The 26310-nt window shown below is 41.4% G+C and overlaps 1 protein-coding gene across 3 annotated transcripts; it reads right to left on the bottom strand.

The window, feature by feature from the left end:
• Positions 1-1270: 1270 nt before the first annotated feature.
• Positions 1271-4505, bottom strand: LOC122641821 (serine carboxypeptidase-like 45). Of its 3 annotated transcripts, none has more exons than XM_043835124.1 (10): positions 4183-4504; positions 3969-4070; positions 3723-3818; positions 3379-3471; positions 3221-3297; positions 2811-3092; positions 2591-2715; positions 2267-2359; positions 1825-1942; positions 1271-1460 (listed from the first exon to the last, which is right to left on the bottom strand). In XM_043835124.1, the coding sequence occupies exons 1-10, from the start codon at positions 4436-4438 to the stop codon at positions 1311-1313; spliced, it is 1392 nt and encodes a 463-aa protein (XP_043691059.1). In that variant the 5' UTR covers positions 4439-4504; the 3' UTR covers positions 1271-1310. The 3 variants fall into 3 exon arrangements, with proteins under 3 accessions (XP_043691059.1, XP_043691060.1, XP_043691061.1); XM_043835125.1 differs by having other exon boundaries at positions 3969-4064; XM_043835126.1 differs by lacking the exon at positions 2267-2359 and having other exon boundaries at positions 4183-4505.
• Positions 4506-26310: the final 21805 nt, after the last annotated feature.

Below are 26310 nucleotides of genomic sequence, written 5' to 3'. Positions count from 1 at the left end.
ACAGGTTAGGACTCCAAATGGTGTGGGGTGTTCACGGGGGTATTTATACATGTAAGAGGGGTCTTAATGGGTATAAATGGATAATAATAATAAAAATAAAAATATATTAAAGAGCTTGCATGAAGGGAAATTATATCATGTAGTTTAAAGGATTTAAATAAAGGGATAAGAGATTCAATCATCCAATTAAGTAGATAATCATCTTACCTTCAACACTCAAGGCATAGATCCAAATGTGTAGTCTAATGCTCGTGGGTTTGACCTACAAGTTATTAGTTGGAGTATGGATGTAACATTCCCCACACCTTATAAGAATTTCATCATCGAAATTAACTTACCTTCTAGGTTGAAGAATTGAAGGAACTTTGTTAGCATTTCTAACTTAGGCTCCTAGGATGCCTCTTTGTCAGAGTGATTATTCCACTCCACCTTCATATAAGAGTCCGGGATGTACTTTCACAACATCGATACGTGGAAAACATCATGGACTCTTGCCAATGATGGATAATGTCAATATGTATGTTATATGCTCGATGTGTGCCAAATCCTCATATGGTCCAAAGAATCTCGGGCTCAACTTTCCATGGCACACACACACATGAGGAGTTGTCATTACTTCCAATTGACCTCTTGACTGTAACATCTCACAAATCACTGGTGTGAATAGTCACGGGGGGCAACATCCACTATGAAAGTTCAAATTAGCCCTGGATTTTGGGCATGGGTGTAACACATTCTCTAGATGAGGAGCAACACTTGAGGCTCTCCAAGGTAGTGTACCTTGATGTTTTTATTTATGTATTGACTTTCTTTTACTTGATATACATGCGATGCGAAAGAACACCTGAATCGATCTCTTCTAGAAGAGGAGCAACACTTGAGGCTCTCCAGGGTAGAGAATCTTGATGTTTTTATCTATGTATTGACTTTCTTTTAGTTGATATACATGGGATGCAAAAGAACACCTGAATCGATCTCTTTCCACTGCGCATTCGGGTATGGGATGATTTCCTCTTTTCATGGGATGGAAAGAGAGGTTCTCATTCTCTTCTTGTTTTTACCCTAATTCTTATGGGATACAAAAAGAGATGGGTTTGATAAATTTTTATCGTACCATAAATTTCCTATGATTGATTACCCATGGCAACCATGGAGATGATCCCATGATTACCTAACAGATTATTGTGATGGTATTTTTCAAAGTTACAGAAATGGCAAATAGGAGTATTAGTTTTCAACTGTATATATATATTTATTACATTGCATTGTCATTGAAGTATTCACTACTCCCATAAGGATTTCTCAGTTGATTACAGTGCAGTTGGCAGTGTCTTGCCTTCTAAAAATGCATTGAACAACACAAGTGATCTCTCTGGTTGTGAGAACGGAACTTCATGAGAAGCTCCTCTAATGGTGGCAAAGGATAGGATATCACCATAAACTTGTGTCCATCCGCCAACCTGAAAAAAACCAGCAAAATTCTTTAGAAAGGAACCTATAAATCTTTAAAAAACAGGCGTATATTAATCAGATTTGTAAGAAGAATAATTGGAACAAATGAAAAATGTTTCAAATGGACTCTTTCCCTCTCATCATAGCAAATTCTTTAGATCAGGTTTATATATATATTCACCTTCAGAATCTAGCCATAATTCACTGGACATTACAAGTTCAAATCCTTTGGTTTTGACTATATATTATTTTTTAGTAAATTTCTTCCTTCAATAAAATTTTTGTATGATTTTATAAGAAAGAAATTAAATGAAACACATGACAAAATTGGAAAATCATTGAAGGTAAGTAGATGTATACCCAAACACTAACCTGCTTCTGTGCAAACCAAACTCTATACGTCACAGTTGTGTTCAGTCCCAATTCCTTTGCTAATCCATGGACCAATGTCCGACTCCCAGTCAATGGTATAATAGAATCTTGATCTCCACTGGAAAGAGGTTAATACAGAATAAACTCCAAACAATCCTTCATTTAGATCATCAAATGAAATTATGAATAAGATCAAAGCTGTGTTTTATTAGTAGTTAAAACATATCGATCATTATAGAAGAGTGATCATAAGGAGTGTTTCTACATGTACTTCCAAGAGATATTTTAGATTGTCTTCTGGCATACAAACATGTTCACTTTCAAAAAAAAATTGATTCACCTCATTCTAGTTAAACTAAATGCGATCGAACTGGTGTTGAAACCAAATGTGACGCTTGAAATATATGAAATAAATTCATTGTATCTTGGCTTAAGAATTTACCTGTAAACCATGACCCTAATCCCAGATTGGATAAGTGAGCACAGGATAGGAACTGTTGGTATCTCTAAGTTCAGCAGCTTATAGTGGATAACTCTAGAAACAACAAATTTTAGAAAAATTAGTTGCAAGAATTAAATTGAAGAAAGCATCAAATCTGAAGAAAAATCAAACTAAAATCAGACTGGAAAAGGAAAATTGAAAATCAAAAGGGTCAATATGACTACATTAAATTTTCAGTTTGGTATTTAAACTGCATTCTCACATTTCCAAATCCACAAAGATAACTTGGAATGTTCTATTATGGAAGAGTGAGAAGATACATACTTACTGCATATACTCCAATTGGTGACACCCACAAGACGAGCGTGGAGAGCCTTCTGTACATGTTTCCGGTTTAAATAAATATATGTTTCATCTCGTACACAGACATCTATTTTATGTTCATATTGCTGCTACATCAAATACCAAGTCAAACAATAAACGAAACAGGGATAAACAGACTCAAATATATGATTAAAGAAGAAAAATTTATAGGTAACCTCACCGGGCGAGTGAGAGCCTTTGATTGTGCTTGAAGGGATGACAGACAGACATCAAGTGTGACATCATACTGATCAACATATTGGCTGACTTCTCTGCTGACCTGATCCATCACTCCCACACAAACAGAGGAAACAGAGAATCTGAAAGATTCACTCACGTAGCGAGTGAAGTTACAAACTGAAGTGAACGCGACATATGTTGAATCTGTAATCAAACCATGAGACCAAAGAAACATAGCCCTTGAATTGAAGTCAGTTGTGAACTCCAAAAGAGGATTTCCAAGCTGAAATAGAGAAAATCTTGCCATTCAGCTCAAGATATCATGTGGGGTAAAAAAGCGAAAAACAATGATGGGGTTGACTGTGCAAGTAATTATCCAAGCTGCTTGTTTAGAATATTTATACGACTCACAGCGATGCCTTTCAGATTGAATTGCTTGTCCTTGTTGGACTGAACAATGAGTAGCGCAAGTTGTGGGACATAATGACCTGTTAATAGTAATAAATGTAGTATGTTAACTCCATTATTCCTTGGTTTGATTACAAGAAGAGTGGGTAGTTTAGTAGTACCAGCATAGCTTTCTCCAGCGATGAAGAAACCTCTGTTCTTATATTCTGGAAACTTGGCAAACCACCGTTGCAGGAACACAAAATTATCTCTGGCTTAAGAACAAAAAAGAGAAGCAGTGTGTTAGAAGCATTGAGAAACATAGAAGCACTATATAACAGCAAAATTTTAGCTGAATCTTCTATTGTTGATACTCTCTCTTTTTAAAATATGAACAGAAATGATAATGGTATGCCTTTTAGCCTGACAAAAATTCAAAAACTGATTAGATTTTGCCTGGATTGGCAGGCTATGGCAAATTCAAAAACTTGGAAGTGATTTAAAGACTTCAGGAGATGAAACATACCAGTCATTTCATCATCCACGACTTTATAGTAGGAGGAATTAGCAGAATAAGAGAAACCTACCCCTGCTGGTGTCTCTAAGTATAACATGTTTGCTTCTGTAAAGGAGAATTTGATGAAGTAATCAGTTATTTAGCTTGATCCTTAGACTTCCTATGACCTAACCCTTGAGAGATCCAAAATGAAAGAAGGAAGAAGGAACTTCCTTTCTTTTTTTAAATATGGAAATGGGAACTTTCATTTGTTACCTTTGTTCCAGCTATACTCATTTCTGACTAATATGTCTCCACTTGGTCTGAAGGGTCCATGCTCAGAGAATGCCCCTGCTCCAATTGATGAACAACCTGGCCCTAAAAGAAAATGACAAAAAAAGAAAACATTTAGAAAACCATGGTTTGAAACTTCAAATTTTCAAATCCTTGACACTCAGATGATCAAGTGAAGAATGAAGGTGCATTATACCTCCATTTAACCAAAGAACAAGAGGCTTAGAAGCTGGTTCTATTTCTGACTCAACAAGATAGTAAAACAGAGCTCTGTCTTGCTTTTCATCCACAGTGATGTATCCTGAGAACTGCTGGAAATTAACCTTTGGTTGCCCAGGCAACTCAATGATTTTTACAGCCTCTGAAGGAGTTTCTTGGTTCTCAGATGATGAAGATATTTGAATTAAAACTGCAACAACTGCTGCAATAGCCACCCATGAAAGAAAATTCATGATTTCAGGCTTTCAGTACTTGGAAGGAGAGATGGAGAAGAGGAAAGCTGTATTATTTTTTCGTCATTTTTCATGTTTTAAGGATTTTGGGTTGGTAAGTTGAAATGAACATTGGTGGAGTCCAGTGATCATTGTTTAGCCACTACATGTGTGTTGACCTTAAACCTGTCCGGTTAATAGTAGATATGGCCACAAAATCAGTCTTAGACCGTTGGAATATTTCCTCAAATGCATTCACCAGATAAGCCATAATAGACTTATCACGTGCCCATGGAAACCAAACCAAACCAACGTCCCAAAGTCATGAACATGCTTTAGTATAGTCTTAAGCTCAGACTACACAATTTCATGGGGTCTAATGGCTACCATAATAAGGAATCTTTCAAAGTGGGTGTAATTAAAAAAAAATTAATATAAAAATAGAACATATTGAAGTTATAATAAACATGTCAAAAAGAAGGCCAAAAGCTTCATGCACCGCAGTGCATCCTTGCACGGTCCTGTGTGTTATTGGTGAAGCCTGATTTTTGGTCCAGAATGTGCGGTTGAGATCTCAGAGGGCCATTTCGGCCTTGAAACAATCTCGGATTGCCGAAAAATGGCGTACATCCATGCCAGAGGCTGGTAGTTGTGTTGGGCTCGTCGAGATCTTTGAAATAGTATATTTTAGGATATACGTTATGATTTGGTCCGACCCTGTTCGATTTGGCAATTTCTGGTTCCAAGGGTATTCTTGTACTTCTTCGGGTTAGGGCTTCTCTATATAATGTTCTTACCTCTGAGAGGAATGTAAGAGAGGTTTTGTAACATTTCTAGAGAATAGTGAAATTCGTTTTGTTGCTCGGTCGTGGATGTAGCTTCCACCTTGGGGGTGAACCACGTAAATCCTGTGTGTTTGTGTGTGCTTGTTCTTCTCTGTTTTTCGTATATCTTCTGCAAAACACCATTATGGGTGTTGTTTTCTTAACAATCTGCCCAATATAGGGTTGAAATGATCAAACCCCCCTCCCATTTGACGCACCGCAACTACCCTTCTGCGGCGTTGCATGAAAACCCTACCTTAATAACAAGAACAATAAGGAGAAAGTTTTCCTTCACCATGCCGGTAAAGGACCATGCCAGTAAAGGTTTGCTACACCATCCCTAAAGTTCACAAACCCTTATAAGGTTTTAGTATGTTCCCCAAAAATATCCTTCTGATATCCTCCCATGCACATCTAAAGCCCTACGGTGAATGGATTCTCATTCACCTGTGGCTGAAGAAAAACTCAATCCTAACAATGATATTAGAACATGTTGATGTTATCTCCTTCTCATCATGTCCCAGTGTTTTTAATCTGTTCCTCTGAGAAGTGAGGCTATTTTTCCTAAGGGTGTCAAAAAAACCTGGCCAGCCCAAGCCCGCCCTAAGTTGCCTTGAGCTTGGATAGGGTCGGGCCGGGCCATGCCAGGCATGGGTTGAGGCCTCAGGCTAAGCTCGACCCTATCCAACCCTGTAATATATATATATATATATATATATTAAGGAGTGAGTGCTCTTGTCCTTTAAGCAGCTTCTTGTTCATGTCTTCAACAAGCTGACCCATCTGAAACCTCCAATACAAGAAATAAGCCAAGCCCAGGCCAATCAAAACATATATACAAATAGCCTCCTTTTGTTATCTCAGATATCTCCACGTTTCCAACCATACGCTTCCAGGGCCGGGCTAGATCGAGGGTTTGTTATGCCTTTACGGGGCCAGCCTGGGCTTGGGTTGAATGTATATGAAGCATGACTCCATTCCCTCATTCTCAACAATGAATCTAAATAATGATTCCAATATCAACCATAAAAAGGTCGCAAAAAGACTACCCCCTCGGGGACGGAGGAATCTTTCTATTCCTCAGGGGTGGGTCGCGGTACCCACACTATTGTATTCCCCCCAGCCCTTGCATTTTTACCATGTAGTCATCATCGACTATCTACATCTAGTTTTTCTTGCTAGCTTCACCATTTGTATGCTTCCCATGTCATTATTATTTTATTTACTTTCACGACTACTGACAATTACCATACAACCAAGCTTCTAGGTATGTTTCCGTATCTTTCCTTGTATTTTAGATTTCATCCTTCTTGTACTTCACATTTCTTTCCCCAAAGCATGTTATACCATTGCCTAGCCAAGTAATAGGAAAATCGACAAGTCCGGACAAACCATGGTGCTTAATACCTTCCCCAGACCGTAACTTGGCTTGTACCCAGACCAATGGATCGAGCAGTCTCCCAAGGGCATTACAAGGGAGTCATTTTCTTATATTATAGGTCCTAGACCCTCTTCTAGGTGACGACTCCAACATTCAATTCATCTGTCTCTTCCTCTCAAATAGGGATGAGGTGGACACATGGCGATCCCTTACCATGTTATTGTCCTCCATAGGATGTACAGAGACAAGTTAGCACAGTTGATTCAGTGGACAAGACCAATCTAGGTCAAGTAGTAGAGGTTGTGTGTCCAACCTAGTAAGACTAACCATGCAAGCCAAATAATAAATTTATGGCCAGGCAAGAGTTTGGATAGACATGGCTTTATCTAGTTCATTAACTAAAGAAATGAGTAAGCTGATAGGTGTTCAACCTACCCAAATCTGACTGGAACCTTACTCCTAGGTCAGGAGCCTGAGGTCACAACCACTAAGTGCCCTGTGATGCATCAACCTAGTGGTTGAGTTTGGTGAGGTGCCCCCATTGATGATATCCTACATACCAGCATGGAGGAGAATCCCATCACCATCCAACTGTACCATGCATCACTAGATGTACAACTCCAGGTAACAACTCCTCATTATATTCCTGGGGGGCCATGCCCATACTCATACCTATAATGATGTAGTAGACATGTGGGGGAAGGTGCCCCTACGAAGGCCTTGGCCTTTGGGAAGAATTAAAGCAAACAGCAAAGTAGAATTTGTTGGACGTTCCAAACGTCCAGAGGAACATCTAGAGATGCTGAACAATGTATTTTTCAATCCAAACTTGTGGGAGCCCAGTGTCTTGCAATGGAAATCCCCTCACCACATCCCCAATAACTTATAAAAGTTATTCCCCAACCATGAAACCATGCAGGACTCACCTACCCATCCTTACACATAGAAAACTAGAAAAAGAATAGGTTTTTCCTAAAACAAGCCCCAGCCAAACAGCCCTTAGCAGGCTAAGGCTATATATAGAAGACTCAGCCTTAGAAACTACCCCTATTGTTTAAAACATAGACGGAAGAGGAAAGAAATGTCAAACCCTACTCCTGACTGATTGGGATTTTGATTGAAGGAAAGGAACCCCTGACATGGCACCCAAGCACACTATAGAGTATCACTCCAGTGATTGAAATTGATGAAGAAACCCTGAAGATGACCTCCTACATGCCTGTCGGTAGATGGATCACTGACCCTTGAATTGCATAGCTCACAGCATAATGTATTGCCTGGACTCCAGGTATTCTCTCTCCTCTCCATAACTATGGGTTCCACCCCTGGAAATGAGTGTAAACGACCCTAAATGACATGTGGGTACAAGGCCCTAACCCTAGGTCAAATCCCTGTGCAAGCCCACAGAGTTGCAGCCTTGCTAAAATCTCTGGGCGATGCACTGGCCGATGCAGACATCACCCAGAGTGGAAAAGTTGATTATTTTAATGTTTTGATCTGTGGGCACCCTTTATAGGTTGAGGGGATTCTTGTTGGGGGTGGAATGTACCCAAAATGCCCTGCCCAGATCCCGGCTCGGGCGGAGCGATACGCGCTGGTTGGTGTGCAATAAGGAATTAAAGTTGTACCTTTCCTCACAAGGTGTCTTTTGGGGGATTGGCAAGCGCTTGGTCCTACAATTGGTATCAGAGCAGGTGGTCGCGAGTTCGAGTCTCCCCGGTGCCATGGGTGCTCTGTTATTGGGCTTGCATTTGGAGGGGGGATTGTCAGGGGAGGAATGTACCCAAAATGCCCTGCCCAGATCCCGGCTCGGGCGAAGCGATGCACGCTGGCTGGTGTGCAATAAGGAATTTAAGTTGCACCTTCCCTCACAAAGTGTATTTTGGGGGATTGGCAAGCGCTTGGTCCTAAAAATTTGAGGGACCACCTCATACCCTTGGATCATTGTGAACCCCACATGAGTGTCCAGAATGGCTATGAATACAGTAAAAAATGCATTCTCAAAATAGGCCTTAGTAGCCATACAGGCCCTAGTCAAGGGCTGGGCTATAAATAGGGGTGCCTTAGCTCATTTTAGAGCTTTGGCTACTCTTGAAACCGTGGAGGGAAGGAGAAGAAAGAAAAGAGAGAAAAGAGAAGGAGAAGAAGAAGAAAAGAGAAGAAGAAGAAGGAAGGGAGCAACTCTGCCTCCAAGGTCTTGGATTCGAGCAGCCCTAGACTTGTTCAGGTATAAAATTTGAGCTTATACCCCTGCTGTGATGCTACCACTGATTCTCCTTCATATATGTCTGTGTTTTTGATGGATTTTTGGCCATTGGCAGCCCAGAATAGCTGGGGGCTGCCATGAATCACCTCAGATCCACCATGCAAACCTAATGCATGGAAGATCTGGGTATCTTAACCATGGTTTCATATCTGTTCTTCAGCCTGAGACCGAAACCTAGGCTGTGCCAGGCTGCACTCCCCTGTTACACCAAGAACAGGTAGTTTGGGGTCCAGATTGTATGCCCAGGCTGCATGAGACCTAGCCCTAGGTGGTAGCAGCCTTAGATTATTGTTTTACATGTAAATCCAGCCTTGCATGCAGCCAAAACCCTGATTTGCAACTGAAGAAATCTTGGGTTGCTATTTACTGGGCTGTCTGGGCAGCTCCTGGCAGCCAAGTGGTGGGCCTAAATGAAAATCCACAAGGACCAGTGCAAAGTGTGCCCCTGGGGGTCCAAGATGACCTAATATGCATGGGGAGAAGATCCATGTACTACCCATGGTTCAAAACCTTGGAATCTCAGCCTGATTTCGGTTTTGCAATCTCTACATCGCCCAGATCGCCCAGTGAATGAAACCTCACTGTAATGCTGATCTGACCTGGGGATCTTCACCCTAGGGCCATAATTCAGTGTTGGGAGGTGGTAAATTACCAAAACACCCCTCCCCACATCTGTCCACATGTATGAATGCTTTGAGTACCCAAGTGGGCCCCGCAAGACTTGGAAACCCTATCTGTGAAGGTCCTGCAGCACTGCCAAGTTGGGGATTGTATTATGAAGCTTGAATAACCTAGGGACATTTACCAATGTGACAAATGACCAATCTGCCCCTAGGCCACCATCTCTAGAGGATTCACCGGGACATAGACCTAAGGCCCAGAGAATTCCAAGTGATGACCAATTGTACACCGAGTCAACCAAGTGAGCATAGATCAACCCTAGGACATCCAAAAACAATTTGTAATATTAAATGACAAATTTTTGATTTATATCTAGGATTTGATCTTGCGCTTGAGGCCTATAGCCAGACTGCAGCCGGAACTAAATTTGCAACTGAGTTCTTAGAACCAGACCCAGGTGAGTGAAATATTATCGTGTATGTATGTGAAACAATATTATTATGCCGGCAATTAAATTCTTTACTTATAATGCTGTGTTATTTCATTTAGTTCAATTACTCAAAACTATTACACATCGTATGTCTATTGATCAACTCTGTGATTATATCATGATGACTGTGACTATTAGACTAGATGTCATAGTCGGCTTGGAAATGAGACTAGTGGTAGCCCGTAGTATGGGATACGGTTGACACCGCCTAACTCATACGATGCCATATAGACATGGTGTTAGAGTTTCATCACCGGTGCTATGCACCATTGCCAATAGGGGTTAAGGTGTTGGATGATTATGAGGACTACCATAAAATCTCAGGCGTTTACGCCGAGAAGCCTCAACACAGCTGGGATGCCCTATGGAAAATTTACCGGGAAGCCTCGGGCTACAAGCTCGGGAAGAACCACTAGGTGAATCATGGTTGTATGCCCAATTAAAGTTTGTCCTTGAATTACATGTCGGGAAGCACCGAAAGGTGAGATTATATTGAGTCGGTTACCTCACTGGTTCAATCTAGAGGGCCGGTCGGGCTGTCTTGGTTAGGGAGATGCTGGAGCTGGCTAGTTCTCTCCGATAACTCAATGGGTGTATCGCGGGAAGGGGTAACCAAGCCCACACCAGGATACATGTATTGGGGATTGTAGTAGCACTAACCTGTCTTAGTTGTATTGATAGGTGGCTAATTAATTAATCTGGACCTGCATATCATGTAGGATCATGTGGATTATGGTTGCATATACATGCGTGATGATATGTTTTACTCACGGGCTCAGTGGGGCTCACACTCTGTTATATATGTTTTTCTCTTAGATGATTGTGCAGATAGATGCCACTGTGGCATGAAGGCTCGTTACAAGGAGGAAAACCCTTATGATTATGATGCTATTGGTATGGACTCTGACGGAGGTCGTGCCGATGATGCGTGCATTCTCAGTGGTCATTAATGAAGACCAATGAGGGGCGCACTTGATGCTTTTTGTCTTGGGGACTCCTTTTTGCTTTTGATAGGAGTTTGTCTCCGTTTCAACTTTTGGTTTAGTTTTAGTCTTTTCTTTCTTTTTGGGGTTGTGTTATCTCACCCTGTATATATATATATGTATTTCCTTTTGGCTTTTGTACTTGTCAGCTTTAGTTTTCAGTTTGTGGGTTGTACTAGGGGAATGTATCAAAACTTACAAATGTATATATATCACAAACATTCCCATATCGTTACGCTTCCCTTCTTTGTTATAATTGTAGATTATCTGTAGCACTCTAATTTTACTTGTAGTAATGTTAGGAATGTGGGACCATGAATGTATTAACTGCTTCTAGATCCGTGGGATTTGATGGATTGCCATTACGCAATTCGGGTCACCTACCTAATCCTCCCAAGGGGTGCTTTGGGGTGTGACAGAGCTTGGTATCAGAGCGTGAGGCTCTTCTTACATTCACGAAATACAGAATAAGAACAATAAGATACTAACATTAAAACATGTAATAAAGTAAAAGCTATAGGGGAGGTAGATGTAATTAAATGAAAAGATGCATAATTACATTAATAAGAGATAACTATGGCTAAGCCACTACATAAGGTTGATTGAAAGTACTACTTTCAAATTTTACATAAGCTGGCAAAAAATAAAAAAACTACATACACCATGAACAAATAAAAAAAAAAAGAACTACTACATCATCTGTAATATGTGAGATAAGTCAGAACTACAGAATGATAAGTCAGGCTGGAAGATAAGGAAGCCAGATGGAGTACTACTTAGTCGATGGTAAATTGCTCGGTGAAGGCTGAGATTGGTGTGAGTCAACACGGTAGAAGGTATCCTAGAAGTCCAGATGCTGCTCTACAGATACCACTCTACTCTCTAGAGATGAGAAGCCCCAATCCATCCTGGTCGCCATATGAGTGAGCTGAGTACTGAGGCCCTGGAACTGTGACATCACCTGTGACCACTAAAATGGCTCTGGCACATGCGAGCTAGTGGCACCTGTTGCCTTATACACGGGAAAATCTGTGAACTGTGTACCAACCCCCTCAAAGTCGTCCTCTTCTCCATGCCTCTCCCTCAAGGTCACCCTGCATCTCACCCTGCTCCTCATCACCTTGCATCTCCATCTGCTTCCCCTCCTCTGGATTACTCCCTGGCTCTCCCAGTACCTTCATCTTCAGGATCGAGGTCTTGTTGATGGGCCTAGACCTGTCTCTCCATGTACTTGCCATCTAGAGGAACCTCGAAGTGCCAGAAAACCAAAGTAAGGAACTTCCCATATGGAAGGTTCCCATTAGAAGGGTTTTGGGCATGATATAGCATGGCCTGAAGCAGTAAGTATGGGAGGTTTATAACTAGACCCCCTTACTCGCTCCCAGTAGATGGTAGGTAATGTAGGCCCTCATCATGGAAATGCTGCCTCTGTTCCCGCCCTTCGGGTAGATGTTGTAAGACACACACCTACTAATAATGTGACCACTGGGCTTGTAGGAAGCCTTAGATCTGGGTGTGCTCTCAAAACCAGTCAATGCTTTGAAGACCCTCCTACTGATCTCCAAAGAGAACATATCAAAAATATCAATCCTGGGATTGTAATAACATCTATCACCAGTGTTGGGCAGCCCTAGGATCCATGCTAATGTGGTGGTGGTCAGACTGATATCCATCCCCTTCACCTTGCTCTCCAGTCCAAACTCTTGTGCCCTAGATGGCACCAAGTTATAGTAAAAGTATCGAACCAAGTTGGGATAACATTGTTCTATGGGTGATAACATAGAGGCCCAACCTAAAGTGTTGAACCTAGTGAACAAATTGTATTGGTGGAAGTCATCCACCTGTACCACCCGGCCGTTGACAATCTTTAGGGACCTAAACTTGTCCCAATCCCTAAAATGCTCATACCTAGAGAAAAGGAACCGATTGAACTCCGGCTCCTCCGATGAAGAATCATCCCTAGGTGAAGTACGTGGCACCATGGAAGAAGAGGAGTTCTCACTCTCGGACCGTAGCCTCTTGCGTGCTACGGATTTCTTTGCTGTTCGGTGGCTAGTAGACATTAGGCTACAAAAAGAGAAGAAAGGAAACAGTTAGGGCATGAGAAATTGGCAAAACCTAACCAAAACAAGAAAGATTTGGAAAAAGACCTAAATTAGGGAAAAAGGATGAAGAATCTTACCCAAAGTTACATAGGTTCACGGAAAACCCGAGGAAATGCAAGGATTTGTTGTGGAAAAAGGTCACACTAACCTCCAAAGGTCTGCCCTAGGTGTTTAGGAAGTTTTAGAAAATAAATAGAATGAAATGGGGCCCTCTCGGATTGGTATATCTGAGCCCTGATTCTCTAGGCGATAGCACTGGGCGATGCATCTAACGCCCAGAGACATCGCCCAGAGATTAAAATTTTGCTGTTTTTGTATAACAGCTTATGGAAACTTTGATTTTGCCTAAAATAACCTCAATAAACATAAAAATATAAATTTTTATAAAATAATCATAACATGTATAAAAAAAATTAATTAATTATTTAAATTAAATGAATACAAATATTACCTAATAACCTATTTAGGAAGGTATAGCCAATGCTTAGGAATCTCTAATGAAAAATAAAACACATAGGAATTTGGGAATTTTATTTTGTATGTAAATATCTAATAATAGATAAATGTGTATATGCCTATATGACATAGTGTGTGCATAAATATTTATTATTATGTGCCCAATACTATGCGTGTATGAACCGAGTGGTGTGATGCTATGCAAATCCGAACATAGATATGTAAGTATGTTGTAATACGTATTTACGACGTTTAGTGAGCGTAGATCTTACCATACCCATAGTCTAGGTCGGCCAAAAATAGGATCTAATAGGTTGTCTAGTCAATCTGAGCTCTATAGACGCTAAGGTACCTCGGGCCAACCCATTTATATTTTTATTGATTATAGTCACTAAATTCCTATAGACATGTACTTAATTCTTTTAATTAAGTATAACCTGATGCATAGAACCTCTTTATGACAGGACCTACTACCTCAGTCAAGTCGTGGACCCCAGCATCATGCGATATATAAGGCAATTGAGAAAGAGACTGATTAGGATACGTGACATACGAGCTCGTGCAGAGAACCAACTAGTAGTTTACTTAGCCCTTGTGGATGCTAGTGGACCTGTGGATCGTGCTACCTACCTATACCTAGTAGACGAGGTTAGGGGAGATATAGCCTATCTCTACATACAGAACATTGTCACCAGTTGGAAGTTATAATGGCTTGCCTATTAGATCAGTTAAGTAATTAAAAGACTTTTGGTTAAAAAATTTAAAGTCTATCATATAGTGTCATGTATAGCTTATCATTGCATAAAATGTTTAAGAATAGAACTCAAATGAAAGAAACACCTCATAACAAACAAAGAAGACATATCTAACAACATACCTTACTGGTGCGACTACATAAATTCATTGGAACTATGGACTAGGTATGTACATGTATTGACTAGGAATTAATTGTTGACCCCGATAAGGAATGTTGGAATATTGAACATGTTGCTCTTTTCAGAGAAGCAACTATGGTCAACATAAGAAGTTCACGAGGTGGTCATCGTGGGAAATGCCCTCGTGATATACTAGAGGTTCAACTGCCTAATGGAACCGGGGCCTAAGACTTTGAAGCATCGGCTGCTTCATCAAGAGCACCAGCGGTTGCTCGAGCCACTACTATGGCACCTCAACCAGGAATGGTAACCGGTGAAGTAAATGTTTTCATGACCACAATGATATGGACCATGTAGCAGCAACAAGAATTGCTAGGCCAGATGTCTACGTAATTTGCAACCATGATGCATGAGCACGCAACACCACCTCCACCACCCAACCGGCCCATACATTTCCCACTACCTGTGCCTCAATGCTTAGCGGAAAACTCTACCGCCAAGGTGATGGAGAGATTCAAGAAACTCCAACCAATCGCATTTTCCTAATTGACTTCCAAGGCAATGCAGCCAGAGCAGTGGATTAGTGCCCTAGAGAAGGCATTTGAAGTGCTCGAGTGCATGGATGCACAGAAGCTGATATATGTGGGTTATCAGCTACAGAATGAGGGTGAAGCTTGGTGGAAGGCTACTAAACCAAATCTAGAAGCCACTCATCCAAATCCCACGTGGGAGCAATTTAAAAGAGTTTTCTTCAAGAACTACTTCTCGAAGAGCTTCAGGGACAGGAAAGAAGCTGAGTTCACTGCACTGGTACAAGGGACCAAGTAAGTGTTGGATTACCAACAGCGGTTTGAAGACCTGTTCCATTTTTCTCCAGAGCACCTAAGAGGGGAAGTTAGTAGGCAAAGAAGTTTGAGAAGGGGCTCAAACTTTAGATTGGATCAGTACTGTCAGTTATGGGCATCTGGGACTATGCTCAGATGGTCGACAAGGCAAAGATGATGGAAAACAGATTCAAAGAGAAAAAGAAAGAGAAAGCTGTAATGTCGCCCGGGTTAGGTAAAAGGCCAAGTAATTTTCTAACCTTCGGTTGGCCAAACAAAGCTTACCGTGGAACCAGCTCATACCCCAATTCGAATTTGTACCGTAGGCCGAACGTGGGTCAGAACCCTTTCCGCCCCACTTTCAATCGACCTACTCAACCAGCTATGAGTCAAGCAACAACGGCAGCTACATCAGCTCGACCAGCCACAAGTCAAGTGAGCCAAGCCTCTACACCAGCTATTCCACCATATAAGTGTTATGTCTGCAACAAGGAAGGGCACATGGCCAAGGAATGCAGACTGCGTGGGTACTACAATAATTCGCCCAACTAGACCTACGCTAGACCTTTTCAGCCATGGGATGATAGGACGCGAGGAAAGGTGTTCCCAATGACAAATGAGGAAGCTAAGGCAAACCTCGATGTATTGACAGGTAAGTTCACTGAACACTACTAAGTTAAGTTATAGGGAATAGCTGGTTTATTTCATGTAACCTAAATTATATACAAACCCTATGTACCCTGAGTATCTCAACCATACCTGGGTGAGTGTTATTCGACTCGGGCGCATCCCACTCTTTTGTTTCTACCACCTTCGCGAGTAGGATGAAAGATCAACCGAGAGACATCGGACACGAACTAGTAGTCAGCACACCGACGGGTAGTGTTGTAAGTTTGAAAGAGGTCTATGACCCCAGTTAGATAGAAATTTGTGGGAAGAAATTGGTCACATGACTAATAAAGTTCGATATGAAAGACTTTGACGTGATATTAGGTATGGATTGGCTATCCACCTATGGTGCAAACATCATGTGTGCGGAAAAGAAGATAGTATTCAAGTTGGAAGATGGGTCAGTTTTCACCTATCAAAGTGAGCCAAAGAGGAAACCCAGAAGGGTAACCTTATCTACCCTCCAGGCGTGAAAGTTGCTAGAAGAAGGATGCCAAGGCTTTTTGGCCATTGTGATAGACACGGAGGCAAAGATAAAACCCTTGGAGGAACTTGACGTCGTCAAAGAATTTCCTAATGTTTTTCCAGAAGATCTGACCCAGCTACCTTCGGATCGTGAGATAGAGTTCGCAATTGATCTAACCCTGGGTTCAACACCGGTATCTAAGGCACCATATCGAATGGCACCAGTCGAACTGAAGTTGTAAGTCCAACTTCAAGACCTACTGAAGAAAGGTTTTATATGACCTAGTGTATCTCCTTGGGGAGCACCTGTGCTGTTCATGAAGAAGAAAGATGGTAGCATGCCGCTGTGCATCGACTACTACGAGCTAAATAAGCTGACCATTAAGAATCAATACCCATTGCCTCGCATCGACGACCTATTTAACCAGCTCCAAGGAGCAAGAGTTTTCTCCAAGATTGATCTTATGTCTGGATACCATCAATTGAAGATCAAAAGCAGCGACATTCACAAAATGGCATTTAGAACTCGATACGAACATTATGAATTCCTGGTTTTGTCATTCGAGTTAACCAATGCCCCGACAGTGTTCATGGACATGATGAACAGAGTATTCCATGACGTGTTGGACAAGTTCGTCATTGTATTTATTGACGACATCCTGGTGTACTCCAAGAGTGAGGAAGAGCACGCTCGACACCTTACCTTTGTGTTGCAGCGGTGATGGGAACACTAGCTTTACGCCAAGTTCAGCAAGGGTGAATTTTGGCTAAACCAAATTGGATTCCTGGGACACATCGTCACCAAGGATGGCATTAAAGTAGACCCAGGCAAGGTGAAAGCGGTTCTCGAGTGGGAGACTCTGAAGAGTGCCACTGAGATCCAAAGTTTCTTAGGTTTGGTTGGGTATTACTGCCGATTTATTAAAAATTTCTTACGCATCTCGGCACCCATGATAAAACTTACAAAGAAGGGCACCAAGTTTGAGTAGAATGAAGCATGCGAGAAAAGCTTTCAAGAATTGAGAAACCAGTTGGTGATGGCTCCAGTTTTGACCATTCTAGACGGTACTGGAGGAATGTTAGTGTATACTGACGCATCCAGGATAGGATTGGGTGGCATCCTAATGCAGAAAGGTAAAGTGGTTGCCTACGCCTCAAGACAATTAAAAGAGCACGAAAAGAAGTACCACTCATGACTTAGAATTGACAACGCTAGTCGTCACGCTAAAGATATGGCGACATTACCTATACGGTGAAAAAAGTGAAATCTTCAGCGATCGCAAAAGCCTGAAGTATTTCTTCACCCAAAAGGAGCTGAATAAGAGACAAAGATGGTGGTTAGAACTGGTAAAGGATTATGACTGTGAAATCCAGTACCACCCCGACAAGACCAACGTTGTAGTAGATGCGTTAAGCAGAAAATCTTAGACTATATCCCTCGCTTCCTTGGTCGTAAGTGAACAGTTGTTTGAAGAAGCTCAGAAGCTTGATCTGGAACTCGTGATCGAAGGAATGGCTATACAATTAGCAGCTATGGATTTACAACCATCGACACGAGAAGAGCTAATTGCGAAGCAACCTTTGGACCCTGAGTTGGCTAAGATTATTTGGGAATTACAACAAGGAGTCCATAAGGACTCAGAATTTTCATTGGCCCATGATGGTGCATTGAAGTTTTGAGACAGATTGTGCGTGCCAGATGATTTTGACATCCAAGACCGAATCCTTAAAGAGGCGCACAACTCACCCTATTCAATCCATCTTGGAAGCACGAAGATGTACAAGGACTTGAAGAAGTACTACTGGTGGATCGAGATGAAAGAGACCATAGCGATACACATGTCCAAGTGCCTCACCTGTCAGCAAATAAAAGTAGAAAGACACCGATCGTATGGATTGTTGTAGCCACTCCCTATACCTGAATGGAAGTGGGAAAGGATTAATATGGATTTTGTGATAAATCTACCCAACACCAGGAAAGGGATGAATGTGATATGGGTAATTGTAGATGGACTGATGAAGGCCGCTCACTTTATACCGATCAAGATAAGTTATTCAATGGAGAAGCTTGCCTAGCTATATATTGAAAATATAGTCCGCTTACACGGAGTGCTTGTCAGCATAATATCTAATGGAGATCCTTGATTTACCTCAAGGTTTTAGAGAAGTTTACAAAATGCATTGGGATCTCAGCTAAATCTTAGCACAACCTTCCATCCGTAGACGGACAGACAATTAGAAATAACCATCTAGACTCTGGAGGACATGCTTAAAGCCTGTGTCTTAGAAATGAGTGATAGTTGGGATGCCCACATACCTCTGATGGAATTTGCATACAATAATAGTCATCACTCCACCATTGGCATAGCACCATTTGAAGCACTTTATGGCCAGAAGTGCCGAACCTCGTTATATTGGGACGAGGTCAGAGAACGAAGATATCTCAGCCCAAAGATGATACAAGCAACATGTGACAAGGTGGATATCATAAGAGAGAAAATCAAGGCAGCCCAGTCAAGATAGAAAAGTTATGCGGATAATCTAAGAAAGGACATCGAGTTTGAAGTCAGGGAAAAAGTGTTCCTCCGAGTGTCTCCAACAAAGGGATTGCTACGCTTTAACAAGAAGGGCAAGTTGAGCCCAAGATTCATCAATAGTTATGAAATCCTCAACAAAGTAGGACCCATAGCATACCGACTGGCATTACCGCCATCTTTGCAAGGCGTCTATGAAGTCTTCCATGTGTCAATGCTAAGGAAATAAATCAACCACCCGACACATGTACTCTCAACTGAACCTGAATAGTTGGATGCGGATATGACCTACGAAGAACAGCCTTCAGAGATATTGGATAGAAAGGAGCATAACCTCCATAACCGCACGGTCGCCTTTGTAAAGGTTCGATGGGGAAACAATCCCATAGAGGAAGCTTCTTGGGAACGTGAAGAAGAAATGAAAGAAAAATATCCCCAACTCTTTGAGTTACAAGGTAAGCCAATTTCGAGGACGAAATTTTTGTAAGGTGGGGAGAAATGTCAAACCCTGCTCCTGACTAACTGGGATTTTGATTGAAGGATAGGAACCCCTGACATGGCACCCAAGCACACTATGGAGTATCACACTAGTGATTGAAATTGATGAAGAAACCCTGAGGATGACCTCCTATATGCCTATCAGCAGATGGATCACTGACCCTTGCAATTGCACAGCTCACAGCATAATGTATTGCCTAGATTCCAGGTATTCTCTCTCCTCTCCATAGCTATAGGTCCCACCCCTAGAAATGAGTGCAAAAGACCCTAAATGACATGTGGGTACAAGGCCCTGACCCTAGGTCAAACCCCTGTGCAAGTTCACAGAGTTACAGCCTTACTGAAATCACTGGGCGATGCAAACATCACCCAGAGACATTGCCCAGAGTGGAAAAGTTGATTATTTTAATGTTTTGATCTGTGGGCACCCTCTATAGGTTGAGGATAGTTTGAGGGACTACCTCATACCCTTGGATTACTGTGAACCCCACCTAAGTGCCCAGAATGGCTGTGAATGCAGTAAAAAATGCATTCGTAAAACAGGCCTTAGCAGCCAAACAGGCCCTAGTCAAGGGCTGGGCTATAAATAGGGGTGCCTTAGCTCATTTAGAGCTTTGGCTACTGTTGAAATCGTGGAGGGAAGGAGAAGAAAGAAAAGAGAGAAAAGAAAAGGAGAAGAAGGAAGGGAGCAGCCCTGCCTCCAAGGTCCTAGATTCGAGCAGCCCTAGACCTGTTCAGGTATAAAATCTGAGCTTATACCCCTGCTGTGATGCTACCACTGATTCTCCTTCATATATGTTTGTGTTTTTTATGGATTTTTGGCCATTGGCAGCCCAGAACAGCTGGGGGCTGCCTTGAACCACCTCAGATCCACCATGCAAACCTGATGCATGGAAGATTTGGGTATTTTAACCATGGTTTCATATCTGTTCTTCAGGCTGAGATCGAAACCCAGGCTGTGCCAGGCTGCACTGCCCTGTTACACCAAGAACAGGCAGTTTGGGGTCCAGATTGTATGCCTAGGCTGCATGAGACCTAGCCCTAGGTGGTAGCAGCCTTAGATTACTGTTTTACATGTAAATCCAGCCTTACATGCAGCCAAAACCTTGATTTCCAATTGAAGAAATCCTGGGTTACTATTCACTAGGCTGTCTGGGCAGCTCTTGGCAACCAAGTGGTGGGCCTAAATGAAAATCCATAAGGATCAGTGCAAAGTGTGCCCCTGGAGGTCCAAGATGACCTAACATGCATGGGGAGAAGATCCATACACTGCCCATGGTTCAAAACCTTGGAATCTCAGCCTGATTCTGATTTTGCAATCTCTAGGCGATGCACTGGGCGACGCAAACATTGCCTAAATCGCCCAGTGAATGAAACTTCACTATAATGCTGATCTGACCTGGGGATCTTCACTCTAGGGCCATAATTCAGTGTTGGGAGGTGGTAAATTACCAAAACACCCCTCCCCACATCTGTCCACATGTATGAATGCTTTGAGTACCCAAATGGGCCCGTAGGACTTGGAAACCCTGTCTGTGAAGGTCCTACAACACTGCCAAGTTGGGGACTGTACTATGAAGCTTGAATAACCTAGGGACATGCATCAATGTGATAAATGACCAATCTACCCCTTGGTCACCATCTCTGGATGATGCACCGAGACATAGACCTAAGGCCCAGTGCAAGCCCCAGAAAATTCCAAGTGATGACCAATTGTACACCGAGTCAACCCAATGAGCTTAGATCAACCTTAGGACATCCAAAAATAGTTCGGAATATTAAATGACAAATTTTTGATTTATATCTAGGATTTGATCCCGTGCTCGAGGCCTATAGCCAGACTATAGCCGGAACTAAATTTTCAACTGAGTTCTTAGAAGCATACCCAGGTGAGTGAAATATTATCGTGTATGTACGTGTAACAATATTATTATGTCAGCAATTAAATTCTTTAGTTATATTGCTGTGTTATTTAATTCAGTTCAATTACTCAAAACTATTACACATCGTATGTCTGTTGATCAACTCTGTGATTATATCATGATGACTGTGATTGTTAGACTAGATACCATAGTCAACATGGAAATGAGACAGGTTGTAGCCTATAGTATGGGATACGGTTGACACCGCCCGACTCATACGATATCATATAGATATGGGGTTAGAGTTTTATCACCGGTGCTACGCACCCTTGCCAACAGGGGTTAAGGTGTTGGATGACTATGAGGACTACCATAAAACCTTGGGCATTTATGCTGGGAAGCCTCAACATAGCTGGGATGCCCTAGGGCAAATTTGTCGGGAAGCCTTGGGCTACAAGCTTGGGAAGCACCACTAGGTGAATCATGGTTATATGCCCAATTAAAGTTTATCCTCGAATTACATATCGGGAAGCACCAGAAGGTGAGATTATATTGAGGTCGGTTACCTCACTAGTTCAATCTAGAGGGCCGGTCGGGCTATCCTGGGTGGGGAGATGCTGGAGTCGGCTAGTTCTCTCAGACAACTCAATGGGTGTATTGCGGGAAGGGGTAACCAAGCCCACACCTGGGATACATGTATTGAGGATTGTAGTAGCACTAACCTACTATAGTTGTATTGATAGGTGGCTAATTAATTAATCTGGACCTAAATATCATGTAGGAGCATGTGGATTGTGGTCGCATATGCATGCATGATGATATGTTTTACTCACGAGCTCAATGGGGCTCACACTCTATTATATATGTTTTTCTCTTAGATGATTGTGCAGATAGATGCCACTATGGCATGGAGGCTCATTATGAGGAGGAAAGCCCTCATGATTATGATGCTATTGGTATGGACTCTGACAGAGGTTGTATCGATGATGCGTGCATTCTCGGTGGTCATTGATGAAGACCAGTGAGGGGCGTACTTGATGCTTTTTGTCTTGGGGACTCCTTTTTGTTTTTGATAGGAGTTTATCCCCATTTCTGCCTTTGGTTTAGTTTTAGTCTTTTCTTTCTTTTTGGGGTCGAGTTATCTCACCTTGTATATATATATATATATGTATTTTTTTTTGGCTTTCGTACTTGTTAGCTTTACTTTTTAGTATGTGGGTTGTACTGGGGGAATGTATCAGAACTTATATATGTATATATATCACAAACATTCCCGTATCGCTATGCTTTCCTTCTTTGTTATAATTGTAGATTATCTGTAGCACTCTGATTTTACTTGTAGTAATGTTACGAATGTTGGACTGTAAATGTATTAACTGCTTCTAGATCCATGGGATTTGTCGGATTGCCATTACGCAATTCGGGTCATCTACCTAATCCTCCCAGGGGTGGTTTGGGGTGTGACAAGAAAGAGAGAAAGAGAGAAAGAGAGAAACAAGAGAAGAAGAGAAAGAAGAAGGAAAGGATAGAAGGAGAGCCATTGTTCAATCTGAGATTCTAAAGGTATACCACCCCATTAGATCCGATCCTAACCCCTACCATGTCTCCCAATTCTAGTTCTTGAATAAAATTCCAAAAGGTAGCTATGTAGCCATGTACTACCATGTTCTCATATGCAAATACCATGTAGGATGCTTAGGAAACCATGGATCCTTACATGTATGCCTTAAATTCTATGTTATTACTCTTCATCTACATCTTTACAAACCCAAAAATGCATAGACATCAGTTTCAGCCATGAATGTGTCTTATCTTTATGTCAAACCATGTACATAAAGCATAAATTGTAGTATAGAATCATGGATCTCTACATGCATGATGAATTTCCTACCCCATTGCATACGATTAATGTTGTAATGGTTTAAGTTAACTAATACTATACTAATATATATGATTATGGATGCTAACAAACAAATTTTAGCTCACAGAGAATGAACTGTGGAAGTTTAAACGAACCCCATGGCTTGTTGTATGGAACTATGAATAGAGCCATGCAATCCCCACCTAAGAACCTAAATGCATGTCATAATAACCTCTGGGCATCATCCTAGGTTGAATTGGTGACAAATCTACAGAAAAATCCCTGTAGATGTCTAACATTCTCGTGTTGTACAGGCACTGGACGTTCTAAATGTTGGGGTAAATTCCACTCATCACTCATTATGGTTTTGATAATAACAAATAAGTTAGTTATACTAACCTATGTTATATTATATAGAGAGACTTCATAAGAGATGAGCATTAAGTAAGGGGGAGCATGTAAAAGCTTGATGCACTAAAACAAAGATTTCAAAAGAATGTTGTGAAGTGAAGGACTACGTTCAAGACTTCTATTCAAGCAACTCAATGGGATACAAGACCTCAAGCACATGTTTTTTCTTGTATCTTGTTGTATCATGTTTATAGTCGCAATTAATGTATTGCACACACTTGCATACATTCATTTAGATGAACTTTAGGAGGTTTAAATTAAACCTAGTCCATGTGACCAAACCCAATTGGATTCATCCATGTAAGTCCAATAAAGGACTTAACAAATTTCAGTAGAAATTTAAAAATCCAACATACCGGATCATGAAATGGCATACCGGATCAATGTTGCAATCTCAAAAAATTGCTCACAGTAGCCTTCCAGCCCATGCCGGATTGTAATCCAACATACCGGGTCAGTGTAATACTGAGTTTTATATGACTGTTATTGCTTTGTTCAATAAGGAAATTAGGTGATCCGGCATACTGGATTGGAATCCAGCATACCAGATTATTTATGGATTGTGGAATCCGATTCACACTTAGATTCCTAAAAAATTCAAGCTTCTTTGCCTATAAATAATCACTTGTTTAAGAATGACTAGTAAGAATCATCATTAAGAGACTTCATTACAAGCTCTAATTGCAATAGCGTAAGTGAGCATTCAAGCATCCAATCATCACAAGCTCACATACTTAAGCTCCGCAACCTCATCTAGCTTCAAGCTTCAAGGGTGGAAGGTAGCATACACTCCTACTAAGGTTGAGGTAACTATTTTCCTAGTACTTTTTACTTTATGTTTTAATTGGGTCCTCTTACTCGGAATCAAGATTGGTTGAGTCCTCTTGCTCGGAATCAAGAGTAGTTGAGTTCTCTTGCTCTTAATCAAGATTTATATGAGTTCTCTTGCTCTCACTCAAGATTTGTTTTTAGTGAAATTTTCTCTAAGGTGAGAGGAGTAGACGTAGGCAAGTATTGGCCAAACCACTATAAATCCTTTGTGTCACGCTTTTAATTATTGCTTGTTTATTGATTGTCTTTACGTTTGGCAATTTGTGTTAATTTTCGCATAATTTTTTATTTTTTCAACCTTCACCTATTCACCCCCCTCTAGGTGAATTCACACCAAACTCCCAATGGAAGATCCAGTGGTAGCTTTTAAGGTAAGACTCTAACCAAAACCCAATAAACTTAAACCAATGCCCCAAATGGCCTTTAGGACCCAAAACCTATTATAATCCTTTGGCCCTTGTAGTTTTGCTGCTGTCCCTACCTTAGGAGAACCAATGGCCATGAACCAAGGTGGGACCATGGGACCAAACCATGAACCAGCCATGGGGGAACCATTGCCATTGCCCCCCTAATGTTGTAAGAGGATGAAACAAGGAAAATCCAAGAAGAACTCCCACTATTGCTGTATTTTTCCCTCTGCACATTCCACTCTAGGCATTCCAAATGTGCAGTGGGAGGTCCAGAGTTGCTGACAGTATTTTTTTGTGTTTTGACTTGATTCCAACCTAACCCCAAGGTAACCCTAGGACTCTAAACCCCTTTAAATATTATTTAGCATGTGCTAATGATCCCATTACAATAGGTTATAACCCTGGGTACGAAGAGCCATATCAAAGTCTAACCGGGATCCGACAATCAGAAGAACAAACAGGATTAGTCAAGGTGAGTGGAATTATATCATATATGTAGATGAAACATAGCTTATGAGTTATGTCACATAGAACAAATTACATTATAGTACTTCGTTATTTAATTCATGTTCTAGTTGGAATTATATATGAAACTATTCGTGGCATTGTGTGGATGTTTAAATGTTTGCATGAAATTGTTATCCTAGATGTCATAGCCGACTTGGAAACGAGGCTGGTGGTGGCCCGTAGAATGGGATGCAGTTGGCACCACCTGACTCGTATGATGCTATATAGTATGCATATGGTTAGGATATCATCACCTATACTACAAACCCTTGCCAACAGGGTTAAGGTGTTGGATGCCTGTGAGAGAACTAATACCAGGGGTATTTTTCAATTGGGAACCCATCCTTCAAAAGGGGGAAGGTATCATAGGATAATCATAGAGGGCTGATCAGACTGACCATGGAGAGAATGCTGGAGCTGACTGGTTTTCTCTGACAACTAAATAGGTGTATCGTGGGAAGGGGTTAAAAGCCCGCAACAAGGATACATGTAGTAGTACCTCTACCTAACTTAGTTTTGTTGTTAGGTGGATTAATTAATACAAATGAATCTCATGCATATAGACTCATGGTTGTACTTGCATGTGCATGCATGGTTTATATTTCATTCAGGAGCTCAAACTCGTGCAAATTCTCTTCTTAGATGATACTGTAGTTGGATATCTCTATAACTGGGAGGCTCGTTTCAAGGGGGAGGCTGATGATGATCATGACCATCTGGGTGTGGACACCGAGGGAGGTGATCCCTCTTGTGCGAGTGATCAGGGTGACCCTTGAGGATGATCCTTGAGGGATGGGCAACATACTTTTCTATCCCCTAGGGATTATTTTTGGATAGATAGGATCTACTGACTCCCTTCTTTTCTATAGCTTTCTCGGGTTGGCCCTTTTTATGATTTTGTAAAGCTTGGTTAGAATTGTATTGACTGTATAAACTAAGTTATGAGTTGGGAACAGAACAATGCCATGTACATAGTTAAATGCTTTATGATAAACTTTATTCTCCGCAACACTCAGTGTG

Source organism: Telopea speciosissima, chromosome 10 (genome assembly GCF_018873765.1).
Source record: "Telopea speciosissima isolate NSW1024214 ecotype Mountain lineage chromosome 10, Tspe_v1, whole genome shotgun sequence".
In the NCBI taxonomy this organism is placed as follows: domain Eukaryota; kingdom Viridiplantae; phylum Streptophyta; class Magnoliopsida; order Proteales; family Proteaceae; genus Telopea; species Telopea speciosissima.
The sequence above is the reverse complement of the archived record's forward strand: the minus strand, read 5'-3'. Positions and strand labels throughout refer to the sequence as shown.